This window comes from Acartia tonsa, chromosome 4 (assembly GCF_053477335.1).
Source record: "Acartia tonsa isolate MP-2025a chromosome 4, ASM5347733v1, whole genome shotgun sequence".
NCBI classification, from domain to species: domain Eukaryota; kingdom Metazoa; phylum Arthropoda; class Copepoda; order Calanoida; family Acartiidae; genus Acartia; species Acartia tonsa.
The window spans coordinates 43,558,940-43,584,406 of NC_137263.1; the positions used below are offsets into that span (position 1 = coordinate 43,558,940).

The window sequence follows — 25,467 nt, forward strand, 5'->3', positions numbered from 1 at the left end:
CTGATATAAATAAAATTTCATTAATTTATATGTGTTTTTATTAGTTCAAAGTGGTTGCTTAAGAAGCATAAAAACTAAATTCTAACAATTTTAATATAATATTTCCATCTTTATAAACATTTTGAACAAAATAGAAAATCTCGCGAGACAGTTTTATTTATTTAAATTCCATTTCTCTAGAATAAATTTAAATTATACTCTTACCAAGAATTATGCTTATTGACTATTCTCAGATTTATTAGTAAAATAAAAGATTACTGCATAAATAATGGGGACAGTAAAAACAAAAAACAATATTTTCAAAAAAAATCTTCCAATTTTATAATATCTTTTAGATTTTTCAACATGATAAACATATTGTACAGAAACATCCATTTTTTTGCAAGCTCTCCTAATGTGTACAGCATACAAAGTACATGCTGTACACTGTGTACTTTCAGTACAAATGATATATTGTTGAAACAGTGGTTACATAGTATTTCTCAGAAGTCACAGAACTTGTCACACAAACACACACCCACACATCACATCAAATAGGAAAGGACCTGAAAATGGAAAAAATAATTAACAGATATTCCAGCGATAAGACAATGGCCGAAAATTGAAGTACATCCCGATAAACAAAATTACCCCTTCTGTAGATTACAATTAGTAGTTAAAAAGTTTGGACACTGAACATCATGAACCAACCTACTAAAATTCAATAAAAGTCCCCAAATAAGAATACGTTATCATAAAACTTTGGGGGACTAGTGGAATAAACAGACCAATGTCCCCTCCCTCCCTGAGATATTTAGTGCTTACAGGATTTGATTTAGATTCACGTGATTAAGTTTTTCTTATAATATTTGATTTCTCCATCCTAAAAATATCATGTATTACCTATAGGTTACCAAATGACCTTGGCTTAATAATAAGGTTGGACTTTTCAGGAAAGTTTTATATTTGTTTGAGAGAAATAATGCACAGCGGTCTTAAAATCGGCTGCAGATTTATTTCAGTGGAATGTGGACTTTAAAAATGTGCCTATCTCTCATCCAAACTATTCCCTTATTGATAGAGGAAAACTGTTGGATAATTCTTATGGACAAATTCAGACATCATAAACCCAGTTAATTATTAATCTCATAGATTTCTTTATTGAATAAATATTCTACACAAGATTTGTGTCTACGAGAGCACAGAACACCCCCCCCCTTCTCCATTACAATCTTTTTCTAAAATAAAAATTAAGGTTGGGGATGTTTTCTGGTGTTAATTGTTACTATAGGCTAGGTTAGGTTTGGTTATTGGGGGTACAGGGTAGCCCCCGATCTCTCCGAGCCTCACCTCCAAAAAATCCATAATACACCCTTGTAAATGTATAAAAGGGCTAAGAGAGTAAATGATTGCTGTAAGTCCATCCTTGGGGGGAGGGGGAGGGGGTGGAGGGGACAAATTCTATTCATTCACACACAAGGACAATTTACCATAAGTAACAGCTAAATATACAGGAACGACTGTAGATTTTTTTCTTTTTTTTGACTGTAACTTAACATTTTGATAACTGCTCAACCGATTGGATTCTCCAACTAAGGAAAGGTTCAAATAGGTTAAGGGGTGATTTTAGGCTATGGATGCATCCGCTAGTCACTGATAAAAAATAGTATAGTTATCAACATGTTATATAGTAAGTACTTTGTAATATGAAGGATTTATAATACCTACTATGCTGAATTCTTTCTTTATAAGTCATGTTTTTCATAATTTTATTCTTTCTATTAGAAAAAAATACAAAATGGAGGGAGACAGACAGACAGACAGACGTACAAGAATAATATCAGAGTAGCTGCGCTCCTGTAAACCTGAAAACCAATGTAATAAACTTTTTATCCGAGGCCATGGAATAAGAGAACAAATCAAGGAATTCAAGCAATTTTTTTGTAGCGCAGCTACTCTTTATTACTTTCTTTGAAATATTTTATTATATAAGGAATAATTAAGCAATGACACAGCCACTGTAAGCGTACTCATGTGTGTGGTAGTCTATATTAGGAATAAGGTATAACCAACAAGCGAAATAAATCTAAAATAATAATTGGGGAGCAAATGGAGAGGTCGTCAATTTTACGATGTGTTGCCCCCCAACGACAGCTGAAAAACACGTATAGGTTTGGTGATTTTTTCCGAATTAATTTCGCTATTGGTAGAAGCTGGGTCTGTACAGGTTTGTGTGTGCGTGTAGAATGAAGTGAGAGTGATTAGGAATACATAGAGCAATGCATTTTGAAATCAAATGAATTATATTAAGCAAAAAATGAATTTTTTAAAATCATCTTTAAATCTAATATATCCTAGCTGCGTAATCTTATATTTAATTGTTCTTGTTGTTTATGAATATATAAGAAAAACATCAAATAAAAATAGTTGTTTTTTCATGAAAAAATGTAATAATAATGTTCAAAATAGGATTTTTTATTTGTTTCTTTAAATTATCTTTTTACGGAGAAATAAAATATTTGTTTATCCTAAAAGATCAAAAAAATAAGATCTCGTACACTCTGCTGTTAAGTGAAGCTTCCCTATGACAAGTATTAGCTGTGAAGAAAGATTGTATGTTGAGGATTTAGGTGTCGCCAACATAGACGTCCAAGGGGGGGGGGGTAATGGGGCGATTACCCCCCCCCCCATTTAAAATTTACCCCTACCCTGAGGGTGCCGTAGGCACCCCCAACCATTAAGGAGGGGGTATTTACCCCCCCAAACAATTTTAGGGGGGTAAATACCCCCCCCAAAATAGAAAATCTCTAACAAAAAAAATTTGTAAGCTCTTTGCGCGCAAATTTTTAATAAAATTTAAATTACCACCCCCAAAAATTTTACCCCGGGGGTAAATTTTGGGGAGGTTAAACAAATTTTACCCCTACCAACAGATTTCAGAGGGGTAATTACTCCCCCCAAGCAAATTTTACCCCCGGGGTAAAAAATTTGGGGGGGGTAAAAAAAATTTGCGGCGCGCTTCGCGCGCCATTTTACCCCCCCCCCCAAAACCGAATTACCCCCCCCAAAATAAAAAGCTTGGACGCCCCTGGTCGCCAACTAAGATATTTGAGAGTGATAATAATAACATCCTTTAAATGAAGTAACTGGATCTGTGTGTGTGTGTGTGTGTATACTAAAGGATTTTGCAAGCACTGAACCGATATGGTTCTCTTTTACAGGGTAGCTTCTCATAGGTCCTGGGAAGGTTTATAACTATTTTTGGCGAGGGTACCACTACCCTCCAAAGAGAAATCGACCCTGGAAAATATGAAACCTCCAAAGTTTTTTTTATTGCTTTTTCTTTTCAAAACTGCAATTGAAAGTGGGGAGTCGACGTCCCCCCCCCCCTCAAGGACCTCCTGGAAGCCTCTAGGGGAGTAACAGCTAGTTTTAAAAAAAGAATCAATTTTGAATAAATCATTTTTATCTTGATTATATAGTAAAAAAACAAAAAAAGACAAAGTAAACCAAAATTAATTTACCTCCAATTATCTTTCCTCTAAATTAACCAAAATTAAGTCGTTGGGAAAAAAACACTTGAAGTGGTAGTTATTGTCAATAAACCAATACAAAACAACACGATATTGCTGTCAGAATTCATTTCAAGCAATTGTTAATATCCAACTAAAAACAAAAAATAAAGAAATCAGGCAAAGTTATTTACGAACGGACATAGCATGCTTGATTCTTATATAGTAGCTGCGCTCCTCTCTCCAGCAGAAATTGAGAAACATAAATCTGTCCAAGTCAAATGAAAAATGCATAAATTTTGATCAAAAATAGCATATGAAAAAGTTAGAGAACTATATGTTGACTAGGAAATGAAAGGATGACAGCATCCATAAAAGCAAAGCTCAAGAATAAGACGAACAAGCGAAATTTAACAAAAACTACGAAAGCGTTTTTACTATAAAAAAGAATATACTATTCGAAATATGATATCCTACATAATAAAGTAGTAAAGTTTTCTTTCTCTGAAGTTAAAGCTCTCTGAATTACTGGGCGGAATGGGTTACACTTTTCAGGAAAGTTTGATAAATATCTTGGGGTGGTTTTAGGCTATTTGCCTAACTATCAAAATTGCTGTCAATAAACAATAAACATGTTTAATATCGACGTACTTACGTTTTAGACTTAATTATAAAGAAGATATTCTACGTTTTTAACAATATACCCGATAGTATTAGGAATTACTGTTCCAGAAATGATAGTGTTTAAAATGTTCAGAGGAAAGTGACTGGTTTTATTAATTTACCTGGAGGACTTTTTGTTAATGATAACAAAGTTGTTATAATTCCTAATTGGGTAGGTAATATCCTCTTAGAAATATTTTTTTCAATTTTAAAAATTTGAGTACCACCCCCCCCCCCCCCATCCCCAGAACTATGAACTCTGGCCGCGGCGCTCGGCACCCTTGCTTGCCTAGCCGCAGCGCTCGGCTCCCTAGCCTAAAACCTAACCTAACCTAAAATAGTTTTTCTGTCGGGGGAGGGGGGGGGGGGGCCGGGGTACTAAAATTTTCAAAATTGAAAAAAATATTTCTAAGGGGAGAACGCCCCTAATTGTACCCAACTGTTCCAGAATTCATAATGCAAAGTTTGAAATATATTGGACTATTCTATATTAATATAAAAATAACCCTTTTAACAATATTTCAATATAAAATCCAAAATACAGTTTTGTTAGATAACAAAATCAAATTGATGTTTTATTTTTTTAATTCCAGATTTAAAAATTTCTTTTTGACATTCATATTTCAGATTTGGCAGAAAGGAGTAAGAGAGAGAGGAGAGATGTGGGGTGGGGGGGGATTGAGAGAAAAATAAACTTTTTTCATTCTTTTCTGTCGACTAATTCTTTTTTCTGTTTTGACAATCTAAAATTTAATTTTGTTTCTGAGAACCAGAGCTGAGCGTAGTATTAGTTTACATATACGAGTATGTGTGTTTGTAAAAGCGAAGCTTTTCTACAATTAGGAAAGGTCCATCCGTAACGGTTAGCGGTTTTCGTTAATTTAGACACGTTAGAATTGTCCTATCGATTTCAAACATTGCATGATGATTCCTATTACAGTTGGGTTTGATTTAGAGAGCGTAGCAACTCTATAAGCGTACCAAAAAGTCCGGCACGTCCATTTGAAACTAGATTATTTAACTTTTATAAAAACAACTTTTTGTATGATATAAAATTCGCAACCCTTTTTCGTACCGTGTTCGATCTTGTTTAAAGCAAAGTTATTCTATATTCTACACAGTCAGTCATAATGGAAAGCTCTAATCGTAAATTTAGGCAGATTAAAATTGTTCTATTGATTTCAAACTTTATTGGGGATTCCCTTAACAATTGTAAACAATCCGAAAAGCAACCCAGGAGACATGCTTTTTTTACACCTAATTTTACAGTCCGACTCTACTGCTGCTTTACTTTAGTGGATGCTATTATCCTTGTTTCAATGGTTTTTATATGGCAATTATAGGTTCTATTGCTATAGCTTTTTTTGTATTGTAAATACAATTCAGACAAGAAAAGGAAAAAGTATGACGGCATACGAAAAAATCTACCATTAGTCATATTCATACCAATATATTATATTTATGACTAAAAAACTAGTATGACAGCATTAAGAAAGCACGGATTTTAATTCAAATATTAAGAACAGTAGATGTTTCATTTCTAATGGTCGGCTAAACAGACAGACCAACGGAAATTTATAAAAGGAATCTTTAAATGATATATCAGACGCCAATCTCACAGATAGCAGTCAAAAAAATTCTCACAGAAATAAAATCGCCTAGTTATTAATATGGTCAGATAGACAAACAAAACAATTTATAAAGTAGATTAACATTAATTTTTTACCAAACAAATTTCGGACGTATAGCTTTAATGGTTACCAAAATATCTTTTAATGTTCGTATACTACAAAAAAAACATACAACTTGTAGTGAAAGAGTAGCTTCGATGCTAAAAACATCCAAAAAATATTTACCTTAATGTTTAAATCTACAGTTGTTTTAAAATCTTTGATTCTCCTCTCTTAAACTCATGTGACGTGTGTCTAAATAAAGTAAATAACATTAATATTTTACAAAGCAGCGTTGTGGAGCCGGAGCCGGCAGCCGCCATATTTTGCTGGAGCCGGAGCTGGAGCCACTATTTTCGTTATTTAGCTAAAAAAATTATTAATTTTAATTTGTTAACTATGTTTTGACGTGTGTAAATGCCCCTTTTAAGTTTTTCAAGTGCATTTTTATCAAAAATTGAAGTTTTAAAAATCTTCAAAAGTCAAAAATAGACTAGCCAAAAAAATATGTTGAGTTTTTCTTGATTTTAGGTCGGAGCCGGAGCTAAATCCGCAGCCGGAGCTGGAGCCGTCATTTTAACAGGCGGCTACGCAGAGCCGGAGCCGCACCAAAATCAAACGGCTCCGCAATGCTGCTACAGAGGATAAACCAACTGTCCCAACTTTTCTTATTTTTAGAAAACTTTTTTTTAAAAATCATTAGTGTCTGTTATAAAATATTTTTGTGATGTTGCAATTACAGGGAAAGTTTTTTTCTGACTTTATGATGGTATTTGATAGTTGTCATTCAGGTACAAACTGGTTTATTGTTACCATGAATTCAAATATCCTATAGTTTAAAGTAGTAAGGTTTTTTTGGTCTGGAGCTAAAGATCTTTGAAACCTCTGGTCCGAATAGATTGTACTTTTCAGAAGGCGGTTTTAGGCTATTTTAATGACCTCCTTTGCCCTTCCCTAAAGGAAAGAGGGGAAGCAACTTGTACAATATTAAAGAAAATGATTTTTCTCAGCCCGGCTTAAGATCTCACAAAACTCTGGGCTGTTTTTTTATAACGAATATACTTGCTCTATCCTGAGAGGTGGTTAGAAAGCTCGAACCTTTGACTAGTACGTATATTCCCTAAAAAGCTAAACCCAGTCGGTTAGTAAGATCTTGAAAGGCAGTTATATACATCATTTCTACTTTGTTAAAATTGTTTTCTATTACATAAAGTAGTAAGGTTTTTTCTCATAGGTTAAGATCTCGGAGAGTGCTCTAAAGGGATCTTTCTAAATATGGTAAAGCTAGGGGCCCAGCCGCAAATTATGCTAAAAGATTAAACTGAATATTTTTCTATTAAATATTGAAATTAATTTGAAAATATTGGGAAGTTGATTATAAAACTACCGGAATTCAAATAGGGATAAACCAATCTCTTGTGCAAAATATATTCTATTCAGGGAATCAGGTATAGGACAATCAACCATTTTTTTTCTTCCACTAATATATACATGTTAGAATTATTAGAGGAGAAGGGTGGCTGTAGATTATTTTAAGCACCCTAGTCATCTTTCTCCCTGATTTTATGTCTGTTTTGTAAAATTTAAATTTCATCCAGCTTAAAATGCTAAATATTTGCTGCTGAATCCTTTTAAATTAGTAACCCCCCCCCCCCTTCATTTGGAATCCTTTAAAACTTTTTCAAAACCTAATAATTTTCTAAAAGACTAATTGCCTAATCAAATCTGACCTAAAAGAAGTGTTTCTTTCTGTTCAAAATATATTAAATGTATGGAGAAAGGGTGAGTGGGGGTTAATGGTGCTCCACTTGCAATTTTATGGATAATGCCATATTGTATGGTAACAAAGTTCAGAGAATCAGATTAGAAAATAAAACAGTAAAATATAAAATAATATTTATACCTACAAGTTTAATAAATTTTTGAGGTAAATTTTTAAAGGAAAATGTTAATCTAATTTTGATCATATTTTTAAGGAAAGATTTTCTAAGTGTCTGAATAGAATTTTGTAATTATGTATAAAATCTTGCTCATTTCTATAAAAGTTTTGATTTAAATATTTCAGTAAATATTATGATTTTCGCGAAATACAGAGCTGAATCATTAAATTACAGCTATGCCACTGCCGCTGCCTCTAGTAAGCCGATTTTGAAAGTGGCTCGCCTAATAGTGATCTTTAAATCAAAATGGCAGTGGCAAGCCAGGAATAACTTTTGAAACACCCACTGCACTGGATCATTGGGAGTAGTCATTTTGCAATACCACTGAGCCGCAGCTCACTGTACCGTAAAGCCGCCATGGACGTTACCAGCATAACATAAAAGAGACAATTTAAGGGAATGGAAACAATAAAACTTAAAAAATACTTAAAATATATTGTTTTGGGGATTTATTACTACAGTAATATTGATAAGATTGGTATATGATTATATTTTTAAAAAAATTTAAACCAAGTATATTTCTATATTTATAATGAATTAATATTCTGGTAACAGTGTTCTATATCAATTGGGTGAGCCAACATCACTTAGTAGTAAAATCTTTTAAAGATCAATGTTTTATTGGTAGCACTGGCAGTGGCAGTAGTATCTGCAGCGGCAATGGCGGCAATAAATGATTTAAAGATCAAGATCAGGAGAAACTTTGCTATAATTGTAACCCAATAACCTTCACTGCAGGTATGTTGGTCTGTGGCGTTGATTGTATAAATGTTATCCAAGTTATAGACTCAAAAAAAGTAATTTCCACTGTTAAGAAGAAGGCACTTATGAATTTATTTTATATTTAATATATTCTCATTTACAAACTTATCCTTCATTACTAGAATTAAATTATACACCTATCAGTATTTTAATCACTATAAAAACGAATATGAATATCCTTAATGGAAGAATCCCTCTTAAACTTGAAAGCATAAGAATGTTGTTCAGTTGATTAAACAATTTCCATCCATCTTGTTAAAAAAGTAATGCAATTTTTCAATGTCTTGTGTGGCACACAAAGAAAAGTTAGAATCTTAAATAATAGAGCTAAATTTTTCTTATTATATTACCTAGGTTTTTAAATATTTTTATGACGTCTTATACAATACAGAGTTACAGCTATTCTTAGAGTAATTACAGCAGCATCTGGTTAAGGCAGACCTACAATTATAATATTAATTCTAAAAACATACATTTTGCTTGGTTTCAAATCTTAAACATCCAGTTACAAAACTTTGGTAATAATCCATCTTAAATGCATTTTTAAAATAAGGCAAAACAGAGCATTACACACTGACAGCCAGCCATACGCAGTGGGGGAAGTTAAATTTTACAAAACGCACTTTCATGTCTTAAAGATCTGGAAAAATCTTATTTAAATTTTTGATTTTTTGAACTGCTTAATTCACAAAACTTTAGAGATAAAAGATATTTACATTCAATTGAAAATCATCTTAAAATAAATCCAAAGAAAACTAATGAACAGTCCAATCTACCTCAATACCAAGAAACAAAGTAACAGAGATGGGGGAATATGGATTCAAAATTGTTTGAAGTCTTGAAAAGTTTGAAATCCCCTGGCATTCTTTCTTTCTTCATAATCTGCTCATCACTCAATTAACAAGAAAGCACAAGGATGACAACATCTATTTAGTAGCGAAGTAAAAAATAATAATTATTAAAATATCAAAAAATTTGGAGTGAATAAAATCATCCAGAAATCATTAATATGAATAAGTAAGATTATTTTTGTCTTTACGTTAAGAAGACGGATTTGCTTGAACTCTCAATTTTAGCGAAGCTCTATACAGATATGTTACTTAAATATTTATTTATTAAAGATGACCCTTGAGGATAGTAGGGCAGCCGAGAAAATTACAATTTATCCATTAATGGATGTTAAATTTCATTCATAGCGTTATTTACAGGCGGATGATTGGACGAAGTAAGTTATTAAGTAGATGCTCATAGGTGCGAGTTTTCTTATAAAAAATTTCAGCAGTCTATCTTGAATAGAAATCAAAAAATGAAATTCATCCGTTTGGACATTTGGCCGGACGGATAGAATGATATCTTTAATCTTTAATATAAATCAAGAAAATCAAATTTCCCTTATAATGGTAAAAGTTTGAAATATCGAGTAATAGAGAAGCTAAGCTTCAAGAAAATCCCAAATTTTAGCTTTAAAAAAGACTGGATGGATTAGGTTCAAATAACTTGTCAAAAAGTTAGAATTTTAGTTCTGTACCTAATTAGAGTTACACAAAAAGGATTTTACAAATGTATCAAAAATATAAGTTATTTATCTCATCGTATTATGGTCAGCTTTCTGTGGATAATAAAATAAAATATTTTAAGATTAAAACCAGTTTTGTTAGACCAAAGGGGCCAAAGGTTCAGGCTAACCAAAGTGCTATTAATTGATATTAATTTTGATATTTGTGGAAAACTGTCTATTTCGATGCTATACATGACTTTTTAATATGCCTGAGAACCGGTTCTAATCCACCGGATAATAATCGGTTTCGTAGCCATACTGGAAATACATTTTTTTCTTGTATTAAAAGTCAAGATAGTAACTAGAGCAGCATTGACAATATTACAATAATTTCTATAGGAATACCTATCAACTGAAAAAAAATTTATGATGATTTCTTCCAAAGTGCCCAGTCGAACACAGAAATTGAAAACAAGGGGGGTAGTTTGTTTGTGTTATGTTATGTTAGGTCAGGTAAGGTAAGGTTTGTGAACAACTGTGTACAAGTCACCGTGTGAAAATAAAATCCCTTAGCGGATATGACATAATGCAGAAGTAATGATACAATATAAATTGATATATATATATATATTTATTGCAAAAGATATATCTGTAGAGTACAGGATGTGTCACAAAAATATACTTGCCAAAAGAAAATGTTTTTACATTCTGATAAAATAAAATACCTTAATTAGGATTAGGAATAAAAACAAGGATGACAAATCCATTAGTAGCGAAGCGCCAAAAAATCGTGGATGTGAAGTGAATACGTACAAGTAGACTTGGAGGGTATTTTGTATGATGATTTACAGATCGTCGGTGTAATTAAATTACAAACTGGATGCCCAGAGCAAAAATATAAAAAAGCCAAAAACCTACAAAAAAGCAGTCCGATCGTCATGGATGTTTTATAGTTAATAATGCTCCTTAATGAAAGGAATGTTGTCATAAAGTTTCAGCATTCTGTTTTTTTATAGGAGCCGAGAAAATCTCCAAATTCGTGTCAAACGGACATAATATATTTTGAGTGTTTTTATTTACTGAGTTAAAAATTAAAAAATAAACCTTTAAAATTTTTTATTGTTTCCTTTTATTAAATCACCCTGTATATATATATATACATATATATTGCCGAGCCACTTTGGACATTGTTAGTAGGACTCTTCTTTGAGTAATCAATTAGTGTTGGGATAGAATGAAAGGGTACAACCAACAAAATTGTCATTCACACCGAAAAAAGATAAAAGATTATATAATATAAGTATTATACACACCTACAAGATATTTTATGTAATACTGAAATAGGGTATAGTCCCTTTCGTGGCAACACCTCTTAAGGGACGATAAGTCGTATTTTCATAAAAGATTTTCCCCCCTATTTCTAGCCCCAACGGGGGGCCCTAAACCTGCGGGGCAATCACATAACCCAACTTAACCTAACCTATAATAACCTATCAAAAGCTACTGTGAAAATATGACGAAACGCCCCTTAAGAGGCGTTACCATGAAAGGGACTATACCCCTGAAATAAACTGAATTAAATCTGGGAGGGAGGGGAAATTAGACAGTAAATTATACTGGTACCCAAAGTTTCATAGACATACTCTCTCATTGGCTGGGGAACTTTTATTAAATCTTGATTGGGTAGTACAAACTAGCTGTGTCCATACTTTTACCCTAATTATTTTAATCTATAGAAGGGGTAATTTAGTTTGTCAAACTTGGTAGTGTATGTAAATTTATCGTATATTGTCTTATCCCCTAAGATCCCTGAATTTAATACAAAGTGCGTTCTATAAAGCTTAACATCCCGTACTATGTCTGTCTCTGTAACGCATATTATGTTTTCTTAATAACTCTATAGTTAATAGACAAAAGACAATGTAAGTACAACTAAAAGTCAGCATGAAAAAAAATGTAACTAGTGTGGTAAAAGGTTTAAAACCTTGGAAATTATAATTCTCTGGTAAGTGTTCTTCTATATTTCTAGGGAAGGGTTTAGGCTACTTTGAAGAGAAAATAAAAAAAACTTTACAATTTGACTTTAAAAAAATGAATTTGGGTGGATGTCTGACCCTAATACAAATCTTTTATTTATCATAGATTTCAAAACTATTTTTAAATGGCAAAATCAAATTAATTGAGATCCCAACTACTGAATTTGTATTAGAACTATTAATTTTTTTTTTACAAAACCTGATCAAAATATACGTATTAGTGAGAATGCACTTTTATAAGACTCAAATATACTTTTTGTATTTAAAAAAGAGTATTGATAGCTTTACCCACGACCGTGGCACAACAAAAGTGTATCAGCTCGACGTCGGGGAGGTGATAGGTTCGAATCTCGGCCCGACATTGCGTCGTAACATTACCCTCCACCCTTTTATACGTTCTTGAAAGAAGCTTCCCTGAATAATATAAACTTACTTTGGAAGATGACATGATGCACAACTCTGTTTTCCATTTGAGTTTATAGTCTTGCATCCAGGGTCAGGACACTGAAATTATAAATAGGTATCAGATCAGAGAGAGAGAGGGGGCAATGGGGAACACCCTATACTAGTCCTCAAATTTTTATAATAACGTTTTATTATTCGTTTGCTTAACAATTTTGGGGACTTATAATGAATTTTTATTAGTTGATTTATTAAGTTGAGTGTCCAAATGTTTTTAACCACTATTAGTAATCTACAGAAGGGGTAATTTTGTGTACTAACATTAGGAATGTACATAAATTTATTAACCATTGTCTTATAACTTTAGATTCCTAGTATGATATACTGAAAATTAAAATTTTGTCGGAATTCATAGTCTTATATACAGGAACAAAGTACAGACAACTTTGAAAAGAGAAATGAGATACATTCAGCTGTGCGCAGCGCAAAGCTTATCAATCTAGCGATTGGCCAGAAGATTTGCACAACCAAATCTCCGTGTGCACCCGAATCCCAATTACAGAGAATAAGGGCTACTACAACTACAACAGATGCTCAAAGATACAGTTGGGTTGATGGAATCATAGTTTTAAATAAACGAGAAGGCACAAAATAATGAATAAGAATGAGATAAAGTTGTGAGGAAGATTCCAGTCAAATACGCTTATTAGGTCAAGCTGTTTTTAAATATGCGTTTAATTATACTATGCGTTTGGTCAACATTAAGAACAGTTAGATTTAATAAGCCCATTTGACTGGAATCTTGCTCACAATTTTACGAAATATTGATTCAATAGAAATGCAATAAAAAATCATAAGATTTATTGGGATGAAATAACATATTATAACAATATAAACGCATATTTTATGAACCACGAAAAAAAAATTACTGTTAAAATGATTTCATATAGAGTTTGCGTTTTGCAAATATTTCCATTTTATCGCCACTTGACTAAATCTCAATACGAAACAAAATTTATCTTTTCAGAATTTAAATAGAGTTTGAAAGTGGAAAGGTAGCAGAATAGATTTAGAAAGACTAGATCATCAATCCATTACTCAACACGTGGCACATCCGCTCGTCGTCGGGGAGGTGATAAGCTCAAATCTCGGCCCGACACCGCGTCATAACTAACGACGTTAAAAATGGTCCTACTGCAGCTATGTCAGGTGCGCGACATAAATATTTCCAGTAGAGGGAATGTCTTAGCACATAAACACTAAACAGGCTTAAATCATAACCATGCACAGTTAGGACTCCTCAGACAATGTTCGTGCAATGAAAGGGTTGGTTGTCTGTTGGATGTTAACCTAATATCCACCAGTGGGCGTTAGAGTATTACATCTCATTACAAGAGAATGATGCCCTTGGATTCTCTAGATGATCACTTGAAATCAAAGGAGAATCCCGCCCCAATAAACTGATGTACATCCCTAATGATAATACATAACATTACCCCTTCTGAATTTTACAATAAATGGTTGAAATGTTTGGACAATCAACTTAATTAACCAACCAATCAAAATTCAACAAAAGTCCCTAAATTAGTTAAGCCAACAAATAACAAAAACTTACAGTTTAATTGATGAAGATTAAACTAAGCTCGGAGAAATTCTATTGTCCAAATATTTCGCCGCTCATTAAAAGATATTCAATCAGATGTGTTAAAATCTTTGTCTGCTTCCATTTATTTTTTTATATGGATGGATTGGCTATCTGGAGTAATTAATCTATTGCTGGTAGGAAAACAGGTTGAACCAACATATTTTTTTTTTAATTTTCTTATCTTAAACTGAAAAAATATTCGCATTGAAAAAAAAGATGCCCATAGTCGTCCTATCCCTGCTAATATCTAGATTGAAACTAAATATAAGCGGAAAAAAACTTTTCGATAATAATTAACCCAAACTTTTCATATTCTTTTCCACATAATGGTTCTTGTTATAATAAGCTTCCAACAAAGAAAACTATTGCAAGTGTCGCTTCGAAGCCGATAATTATCCGGTGGATTAGAACCTGTTCTTAGACGTACTGAAAAATGATGTATAGCATCGTAATATATCCAGGTTTCTACAAATATAAAAATGTACAATCATAAGATTAAAACCAGTTTTTTTTGACCGCGAAAAGCTGTTTATAAGACAATGCAACAAATAACTATTATCTGCTTTTGCCCCTACCTTTACCTACTTTATATTGATTTATAAAACTACTAGCGGCTTTGACCCAAGAGGTGATCACAAATTTTTTTGGCAAAATTCGTAAAAGGACCAAGGAAATCTTTAGCAAAAAAGAAAAAAAAAGGGGGGGGATTTTTTTTGTTTTTGGGGGGGTTGGTTGGGGGTGTCCCACCTCCTAAGAAAATAGCCTAAAACCACCACAGGACCAGTAGGTATATTCCCTGAAGAGTAGAATCCAATCGGTTCAGTGGTTACCGAGATCTTAAGGGACGGACAGACGGACAGACAGACATACGGACGGACAGACATCATTCTACTTTGTATTATAGATATAAATAAAACGGATGATCAGCCGCAAAATATTTTTAATTCCTTTTTTGGCTTCAGAAAAAAGGTGCAAATAGTTTCAACAAATACTTTATCTTCCGTATGCGGTTCAAAACGCGACTGCGGTTTTAAAAAATGCGGCTGCTGCAGAGTCTTCTAGTTGTACTTCCTATCTAACAGACAGCACAACAATTTGACAGGTTTGTCTAGTAAATAACTTATTTTTATTCATTTTTAGTAGAGCAATAGCTTTTTATTTGTGCTTTTTATTTAAGAAAAACTAAATCATTTTAAAAGGCGAAGCTTTTCTATAATAAGGGTCCATCTGTTTATTTGGCTTTGAGATATAATTATTATATTTTTTTTACAAAAATGGCATTCAAATCCAATTTGGTAGCATAAAAATAATACAACATTTAGATCTAGAAAGAAACAGTTTTTGATAGGAATTATCAAAAACGTCAATTAAATCTTTTTATTAATAATGCAATTTAGGACCAATCAACAAACAAGAAAGTTACTATAATACCCTATCTGCTATCTGCACATTGATTGACATTCTCTATTTAAATTTTTAGTATAAATACTTGATCTATTAGACTGACCGATATTTTCTTGCTGTATAGAAGCTGTACTTCTTAACTAGTTGGCAAAGGTGAGTAATTTATGAGCTAACATACTAACAATACAATAAGTATTTAAATCTAAAAAAGGAGGTGACATTAGACTGGAAATTATCAGGGATAAGGGATAGGAAACCTGGCCATAAATTAGGTCTCGGCCTGGTTTTGAAAGGGATCATGCAACTTTTACCATTTGCCTAATTTAATGACCTTACTGGCGGACGGCTCATATTGGCTACCGCTCTAAACCAATAGTGTTCTGTGATTTGGGCTTGTTTTGTATCAACCAATCACCAATTGGCGGAGCCAATTGGTGATTGGTTGATACAAAACAAGCCCAAATCACAGATGGCGGAAATTTTACAAGCAGACAATTCTAGAAAAAATAATGATTTCGTCTGCTACGAAAAAATAAATATAAATGGTGTTAGATCACATTAGTTTAATTATTAAATCTGCTTAGAGTTAAACATTAAAAAAGGGCCACATAGAAAAAACAAAAATAACGGGATTATTTTTTTGGAAAGAAGGTAGCTACGAATTTTCATTTGGTAGTTTATAAATTAGATGTTGTATTTTGAATTTTAAAAATCTAGTACGGAATTGATACAACACCTTCACCCTAATTTTTGTACAATACAACACAGTACAGATATATCATTACATTATATCCAGTATAGTATCCAAAGAACTTGATAGAATGTTACCCAAGTGCATATTCATTTATTTATTTTGAATTTTAATTAGCAATAAAATTTTCAAATAAAATTTTTACTCATTAATAAAAATGCAAATAATACAAACTAAAATCTGTCTGAGGGAAACCCAACGATAGCTTTCTGACAGTTCAAATTACCAAAGTAAAAGATAAAAAATTTTGGGAGAGAAAAAACTTCATTTTAACAAAAGCCATTAATATATAGGTTTATAAAAAGTTATGTTTTTTACTTTAAACTAGCTACCTGAATTTGATTCTATACTTTATCTACACACACACACAGCTTTTTCATTAGCATTTTATACGAACCACTGCGCTATCCCAAAACTGGTTTATTAGGCTAGAAATAGGCCTAGGCTTGAAATAGGCCTGAAATAATATTTTCCTACGTTTCCCATCCCTTATCCCTGGAAATTATACTAGTACCAAAAGTTTTTTTATAAAAAGGATGTCTTATTGAATTTTAAACGGTTGGTTTCCCAACTAGTAGTGTTCAAACTTTTCAACAGATAATTTTGATCTACAGAATGGGTAATTTTGCTAATCATCATTGGGATGGGGAGCATATCTTGTCTTACCCTTACAGATCTCTGTTGTAAATCAGTACCTTCTGTCAGGGGGTAAGGGGCAATTGGCCTGGTAATTACACTAGTCCTCAAAGTCTTAAAATGATAACGTTTTCTTATTCTTTGACTTTGAGACCTTATTGAATTTTAAATGGTTCAACGTTTCAAATTTTATCGGCCATTGTCTTATCCCTTTAGATCCCTGACCTCCTGTATCTTCCAAAGTTTTGTTACACCATTCTGAAAATTTGTCCCTCTAAATCTAACTAACAGAGGTTTAACCAGACACCAGTGGATCCAGGAAAAGCAACACTCTTCAAAATCACGCGGCATTCATAAGGAAATAACAAAAGATATAATATAAATATTTAATCCTAAACCAAGGCTTTGAAGGAAAAAGTTATTGTAGTTTTAAATATAATAACTGAAACCTATTCATTTACCTGGAAACCGAACACACACAAAAAGGGATATTTCTATGAAGAGTATGTCATCAAAAGTTAGTTGAAAATGATTATTTTACTTTAAGAATTACATCAATGACAACAAAGACATCAAAAAACATTCCAAATTAAGTTTACTAGCAGCTTCCAAACTTTTCAATGAATAATTTGTATGAAGGGTGATTTTGTAGATCTTTATTGTGGATGTACTACATCCATTTATCGTCCAGTGTCTTTTCAACTAATGCCCCCCCCCCCCCCCCTGCTAATTACATAAACTTGTTAGCTTCCTTTACTGAAATAATACCCCTTTGGACATTCTCATTTTACTTCTACGAGTTTTACTCTCAACAAGTAAATCCCCCCCCCCCCTCACCTATCCCCTACAAAACTAGTTGCAAAATTAAATCCTTTTCCATGAAAATATAGAAAAGAAAATATTTTAAGTTTACAACAGAAAACAAACTTTTTAGACAGAAATTTTTAACAAAACTTATCATAGCTTAAATCTTTTTAAAGATACAAAATCTTTTGAATATATATCAATATTTTAACTAAAAAAGAAAAATGACAAAATCAACATTTGAAATTCTTAAATAAGTAAAACTTTCTTTAGAAAAACAGATTAAAAACTCATTGAATTAAAAATAAAGAAAATTTTAGGAAGAAATTTATGAAAAATTAAATTAAATTTTTTACATTCTTTAAGTGAAAAGAGTTAAGTTAAACGTTTTAAAGATTTAATTTTAATCCTGTTTATCACAATTATAAGAAACTGGTATCAAACTGGTTAAATCAGGCAAGGAAGAGACATTTGGCTGTAAACTATACTGGTCCCCAAAGCTTTAAATCTTTATCTCCTATTTGTTGGCCTAACATCTTTGGTGGTTTATAATAATATCTTAATTGGGTTGTTTGTAAAAACTAAGAAATCCAAACTTTTGATCTATAGAACTGGCAAGTTAATTTACAGTATTTAGGTGTATTTGGACAATGTACTTACAAGTAAAGATTTTTTATTCGGATTGGACCAATATGACAAGAGTATGGAAGTATTTGGCAAGTAAGGCAGTTTGACATCAGCTCCCAAGCAGTTCCTATGAATGAACCAACCAATCAAAATTCAATAAAAGTCCCCAAAGTTGTTAAGCAAACTAATAAGAAAACGTTATTATAAAACTTTGGGGACTAGTGCAATAAATAGTTCATTGTCCCCCTCTCTCTCTCTCTCTCTGCAGTCAACACTAATTAAGTATATTAGGGTACAAAATGTTTAGTAGAAGAATCGTAGCTACCCTACATCTAAGAAAAGAAACACAAAACAAACTTACCCTCCAATTGCTGGAGATGCCGGTGGCTTTTTCATCACAGTGTCTGGACTTAGCTGTGGCCACAGGACTCGGGGAAGAGTGGAGGTTGCTCCCAGAATTTTGCTTCACTTTGAAACAGCCAACTGTAATAAAAAATTGTTTGATAAATATTTTGAGTTGCAATAAATATTACGCAACCTTAATCTTTCATAATGTGCCATGCTACAATACATCAACAATAAATCATATACTGGATGCTCATTAGTACATGGAAATTCAACAAAAATCAGCTGTCTATCTTGAAAATGGAAGCCAAGAAATGGACGGTTCCCTACAATTTTTCAGACTTACGGACAGACATGCCGACAGACATTTCGAATTGTAGACTAGCTTTGCTATTAATTAAAACTCACAGAAAGCAAACATAATTAAAATAGAAATAAAAACACTTAGCACTATCATAACAAATAGTTACTATACGTCTATTTATTTTGATACATACATACACAAACACACAAAAATGCTAACTCAAATAATACACGCACACACTAACACTAACACACACACTAACACTAACACTCACTCACACACACACACACACAACAACACACACACACAGGAAGTTTAAACTTGATAAGGACATAATAAGCATTAAATCATAAGAATTCTTTATCTATCATAAAAAAATTTTTTTAAATGTCAAAAAGATTAAAGAAAAAATAATTTTCATTTTAGTTTTAATAAGAAAAAGTAACAAAAATTGGAGGGGGGGGGCGATATCTAATAGGAGGGTGGTGGTAACCTCCCCCAAAACAGTTATAAACCTTCCCAGGACCTATGAGGAGCTATATAATAAAGAAAATCATATCGGTTCAGCGGTTACAGACGTACGACATCCTTAGGTACAAACAGACAGACATATAATGATAATATTTAAGGCTGTAAAATTTTTTTTTGTATTGTAAAGATTCCAAATAAATTAGGTATAAGAAAAAGTAAAATATGTGTATGACTAAAAGATAAGTAAATATTGTAAATTCATTATGAGATACAGAGATAGGTAATAGAAGATAAATAGTTTTCCTAACTAAATGTAGCCACAGCTTAATTCTTCTTTTACTTGAAGGAATTTTGGTTTATCTTAAATTAATATACTCTTATCTTATGTTTTTTACAGAAGAGGGAGGGAGGGTACATTGGACTGTACATCAAACTAGTTTCTAGAGTTTCTTAATAACTTTGGGGACTTGATTGGTTGGTATAAAACTAGCAATGTCTTAACTTTTCGACCATTAAATTTTTATCTACAAAAAATATAATTGTTTAATCCTAATAGTATTTTCTGGTAATTTCTGTATCCTTAATTGTAGGATCTTGCTGTGTCAGTATATAGGTTTATAGTAAACATTCATAGATAATAATACAGTTTTATCCTATTTTCCTAATATTCATTATGCTAAATTGTGTATTTATTTTATTTTGCAATATAATATACATTTAAGGGACGGGAGGATGTTGGTTCGTTGGATATGATCCCGTAAACGAATCGTCCGATCGTACTGCAATTATAAATGCAAGTTAGATTGAGAGGGTGGGTTTTTTTTCTCCCCACAAAAGATTTCTGTTTGGTCATAATTTATACCTACCATGTTAAAACGATTGGTAAATATATACAGAATCTCTACTACGTGTGTAAACAGAAAAACAGCTTATTTCATAAAGACAGAAAGGGGGTGTAACATCCCACTGGCAAAACCCTGTGCACACCACTGATTACAGACAATTAGGTTTCAATACAAACATGAAGTATAAATAGGCTATGCTATTAAAAATATGTAAAAAATATATGCAATGGATGTAGAATATACGTGGATATTGGGACAGGGAAAAAATTGTCATCAATTTAGGTTGCTAACATGAACATCATTTATTGGTAAGTTCGTTCATCAAAGGGATGGGGTAAGGGAAGGGGGGGATGGCATGGTGGTATCGTTATTTTGGTCAGCTACAAGTCTATTACAAGCCAGCTACTTAAGAGTTCATGATAATCTGGTGTAAAATCCAATTAATAATGAATCCATTGCTTTGGCGAAATTATGATTCACTAGGTACATATACCAGGAATACTGTGATAGGACAATTGACGAGATATTTATATTTTCACTATTTTATATTTATGAAATTCTGCTTTTGATAGCTAGTAAATATTGGGGGATGATTTATTTGTATTTTAATCTAATTGCTATTATCCCCTCCCTACCTGACACAAAAACAAAACTGGTTGATCCCAGGGAGGGAGGGGACATTAGGCTGTTTATTACACTAGTCCCCAAAGTTGTATTAAACTGTATTCTTTTTCGTTGGCTCAACAACTTTGGAGACTTGTATTGAGTGTTGGTTGGTTTGTTAATTAAGTTGAGTATCCACACGTTTCAACCACTAATTGTAATGTTAAAAAAGGGTAATATTGTGCATCATCATTAGCAATGTACAACAATTCATCGGCCATGGTATTATCCCTTTAGATCCCTGGGTTGATCTGGTATGATCCTGTTAGTGTCTAGTCCCTTTTAGACACTCCTTGCTGAAAAAAATGCAAAGAATTTAGGAGCGGAGCTACTCTTTGTCTCAAGATAATGAACGTCCGTCTGTCTGGCACGTATTGCTTTGCCCCTAAAAGCTTAAATTGGATATTCAAATTCCTGTGGCGAAATTAAGATTTTGGCTTAAAATAAAATCTCAATTAGACAGATGGATTTTGTCATTCTTGTAGTTATAAAGTATGTGAGCAATCAACCAGTTTAAATTTTCCTTTAATTGCAAGGAATTTTGTATAATTCATCATTGGAACAGAATAAGATACTAAAACAATTGTTTCTAGTCTATAGGCGAGAAAAGATATAATAAATAGCCTAAAACCATCCATGAACTTCTAAAAAAATCCCTGAAAAGTACAACCCATTTGGACCAGCAATTCCTGAGATCTTTGAAGTTACATTTTTTATATTATAAAATATATCTGGCGGTTGGCACACATACCTACTTAATTTGCTTAGCTTTTATAAAAATTATCATTCTTGTTTATTATTTAAAGTCCCTCGTAGCCCGGGGAGTGAGGGGACAATGGACTGTAAATCATGATTGTACTCAAAGTTGTTATCGTATTCGTTTGCTCAGCATTTTAGGGTACTTATATTGAATTTTGATTGGTTGGTTCCAAACTAGAACTGTCCAAATTGAGGATATATACCAATTTATCTTTCATTGTCTTAACCCTAAAGATCCCCGGTGTTACAGACAGTATTGATGTTATGACTATAGTAGTATTTTGTTATTTTTACTCCTAACACCAAACAGCGTAAAATTCTTAGAAAAAAAGCTGCTTCAAATACGTTGCGGTATTGACGTTTTTTATACAGGAAAAGGATAAACAAAAACAAGAATATAAAGTGATAAAACAACTGCAGCATTTAAAAGGATAAAAAAAAGGCTCCCTTAAAAGCACAAGTATATTTATATCAAATCGTATTATAGACATCATTCATTAAAATGAAAAACTTAAGATTAAAACCAGTTTGTTAGCCCAGGCCTTATTTATTATTCGTGGAAAATTGTCTGTAGTACGATGCTATACATGATTTTTCAGTATGGCTAAGAACCGGTTCTAATCCAGCGTATATTAATTGGTTTCTAAACCATACTGGGAAAAAAGCAATAAAATGTAAAAGCAGCTAAAAAGCAATTAAGAAGCAGCTGCAGTATTACTGCCAATGCTAATAAATAGTGAAAAATACCCCAGTTTTGTTGCTCCGGGCCTTTATTACCAAAAGTGTGAAATCAATCATATATTTTTACTAACGCAGAAAATTGTCTATAATACGATGCGATAAATAACTATTAACTTAATTAAACATTGAATCTACTTTAGACGGAAGTTGAGATATATAAAATTCTAGAGATGCTTCACTGCTATAAAAAGATTTAATGCGTCATAGAACATGATAAAAATGATACGTAAATAAGCTTAAAATTTCTATTTTAGATAATAATCATTTTTCTAGCCCCTTCCTTCTTTAGAATAAAATTACAGAGCCCCTATGTGGTAGGTGCATAGCCGCTAGTTATTAATATGCTAAATATTCTCTTTAAACTTATTTTTTATTTTCCTTTGAAATTAAAAAAAAGAGGATAACGCCAAATAAAATATATAGGTATAAAAATGAAATAAAGATATTGAGAAAATTTTTTTTTTACAAAATTTGGTGACAACTCTTCTCTTCTCCCTCCCCCCGACCTTAATCTTTTTTTAAAAATATTTATAGAAAAAAAATCTTCCAAACTTTTACTTTTCCCTAAGTGTCCAGAACACAGATGTTTACTATCCTATTACTTGACACTAACACTTGACACTGGTTCTGGGGACCTTGTATTAATCTTAACACTGTATTACAAATAAACTAAACCTTTTTAATGTGTGTGTGTGTTTGTTCTGTAGGATCTCATGAACGGCAGTACCGATTGCATTTTACTTTTCAAAGAACTTTTGATCTTAGGAAAAATATAGGCTACTTGACGGGCTACCCCTATAACGATATAGCCCAAAAAAGAAAATCTTCGCTATCCCCCTCCCCCTTTGTAATGAAGCCCCGTAAGGCTAATTTTAAAGAAAATAATTTTACTAAAATCAATGCAAGATTTAAGTGATAAAAAAAGACTTTGGATCACGCCTTACTTCAATTCCCAAACTTTGATTAAAATATTTTATTTAAATTTTGGATTATCCTTACATAAAGTGCCAGGATGTGTGTCTAATTATGTGTTTGACCGATTTAACTATCCTTTTAAGTGAAAGCTTTATTTAAGGTCCGGATATTTTTTTCTAATTTGAGGTGGAGAGGTGTGGGGGGGGGGGCGTCCACCCTCCCAAGAGAAATCGCCAAGAAAAAAAGACCTTCCATAAAAACATTTTGTTTTTTATTAACAAAAAAAAACAACGGAATCGGTCAAACTGTTGCAAGATCTTTGCGGACAGACAGACAAAGCAAAAACGCAAAAAACGACATTAATCATTGCCATAAGCTTGTTGTCTGTTTGGCATGAAAAACTGAATTTACCTGTACATCCATCATCTGTTTTAGAAACAACTGTCTCTTGCGACTGTGTCATCATTAGTCTGAAATCTTTAATAATTTTTATAATAAAGTAACAAGATGTTTGTCTGTCTGTAACGAAGGATCTCGCTAACCACTGAACCGATATTGTACTCCTTTACAGGGGGAATTTCATAGGTCCCGGAAAGGTTTATTTTTGGGGCAGGGTATCACTACTCTCCCAATAGAAATCGAAAAAAATTACCGCCCAAAATATCATGCTATCTCTGACAGACAAATTTAGCCACAAAAAAGTATAATCCTCCCCCTTTTATTTCAAAATATTGGAGGGAATGATGTTAATTTAGCAGTCAAAACCAAACTAAAATTTTTTACATCCATCTCAAAAACATGTTAAGCCTAGTCCTAAAACACTTGAACTGTAGGTACACGAAAATTATGTAATTATTATATATTCATAGGATCGTCGCCCGCATTTTAGAGGATTAAAATTGAGGATTTATCGTAAAATCAGCGGTCAATACAAAACTATTCAAGGTTAAACTATAAAATTTTCAGACTAATTTATTAGATAAATGAAATATCGGTAAAGTCATGTTGAAAGTAAGGTCGGACTATCGGACTTTTATAGGGTAGCGGCACTACTTGCAGCTAACAGCTGTAAGCGGCTAAAATAAGTCAGAAGTTTACAGAAGGGGGAAAAATAAGCGGCTGTTTCGATTGATGAATTTATTATGCGGCTGTATTACATGCTAAGATTAAAAGGCGGCTGAAATTCATATAGTTTGGTCTAAATGTACAAATGATAATTCACGCAATCAATCTTTCTCTCTTTGCATAATATATATCAAGGCACCATGATTTTGTTCATGATGTATTACAGAAAACAGACCATGGAAAATAAACTATTAGGCTACAGATCACAGGATTTTATAGGCCCCGGGACTTTGACATCTCAGTTCAAAAAAAAAAGGATTTCATCCATACATACTCGAACTACTATCTATAATACGGTAATTACATATTACAAAATAAGATCTGTTTTCTGTACTCCAACATGGATCAGAGCGTTGTGGGTACCTTACTATATGAACATATATGTTATTATACATACATAATACATTATATAATCTGTTTAATTAACATGAAACCATTTCTATGTACAAATATATATCCTCAATACTCAAAACAATAAAACAAGGAAAAATATTTCCATGAGTAGCGCAGCAATAACAAGTTGCAATAATTTTTAATAAAAATAATATATATTTCAGGTAGGTATTACTGCAGTTAAAATTTTGGTATGGCTGGTGGAGACATTGGGCTTTAAATTGCTATGGTACCCAAAGTTTTATAATCAAATTAGGTATTTTAATCGTTGTCTTTAAAACATTGGATATTTTTATGAAATCTAGATTTGTCTAAACTTTTCAACCAATATTATTCTACAGAAGAGGCAATTTTTTTAGCACACTTTGGAGATCCATTGTCTTATCTCTTAGATCCCTGCGATTTTATGATATTAAGTGACTGTCTGACGGATGAACAAACATACCCTTGGTTGTATTATTGTATATCAGCCATGCTTTCAACAATGGATTGATACAAACCAAACGAAATCTGGTCCATAAAACAAGGAAAACAAAGTTCAAAGGAAATACACTTAATGCAACAAAAATTAGTAATA

At 32.5% G+C, this 25,467-nt stretch overlaps 1 protein-coding gene across 2 annotated transcripts; it reads right to left on the reverse strand.

Moving 5' to 3' along the window:
• On the reverse strand, positions 1–23,926 carry LOC145317345 (uncharacterized). 2 transcript variants are annotated; one of them, XM_080158386.1, is made up of 5 exons: positions 23,784–23,926; positions 18,691–18,812; positions 12,494–12,564; positions 6,011–6,079; positions 1–545 (listed from the first exon to the last, which is right to left on the reverse strand). In XM_080158386.1, the coding sequence occupies exons 1-4, from the start codon at positions 23,836–23,838 to the stop codon at positions 6,025–6,027; spliced, it is 303 nt and encodes a 100-aa protein (XP_080014512.1). In that variant the 5' UTR covers positions 23,839–23,926; the 3' UTR covers positions 1–545; positions 6,011–6,024. The 2 variants fall into 2 exon arrangements, with proteins under 2 accessions (XP_080014512.1, XP_080014513.1); XM_080158387.1 differs by lacking the exon at positions 23,784–23,926 and adding an exon at positions 19,083–19,236.
• Between the last annotated feature and the right edge of the window lie 1,541 nt (positions 23,927–25,467).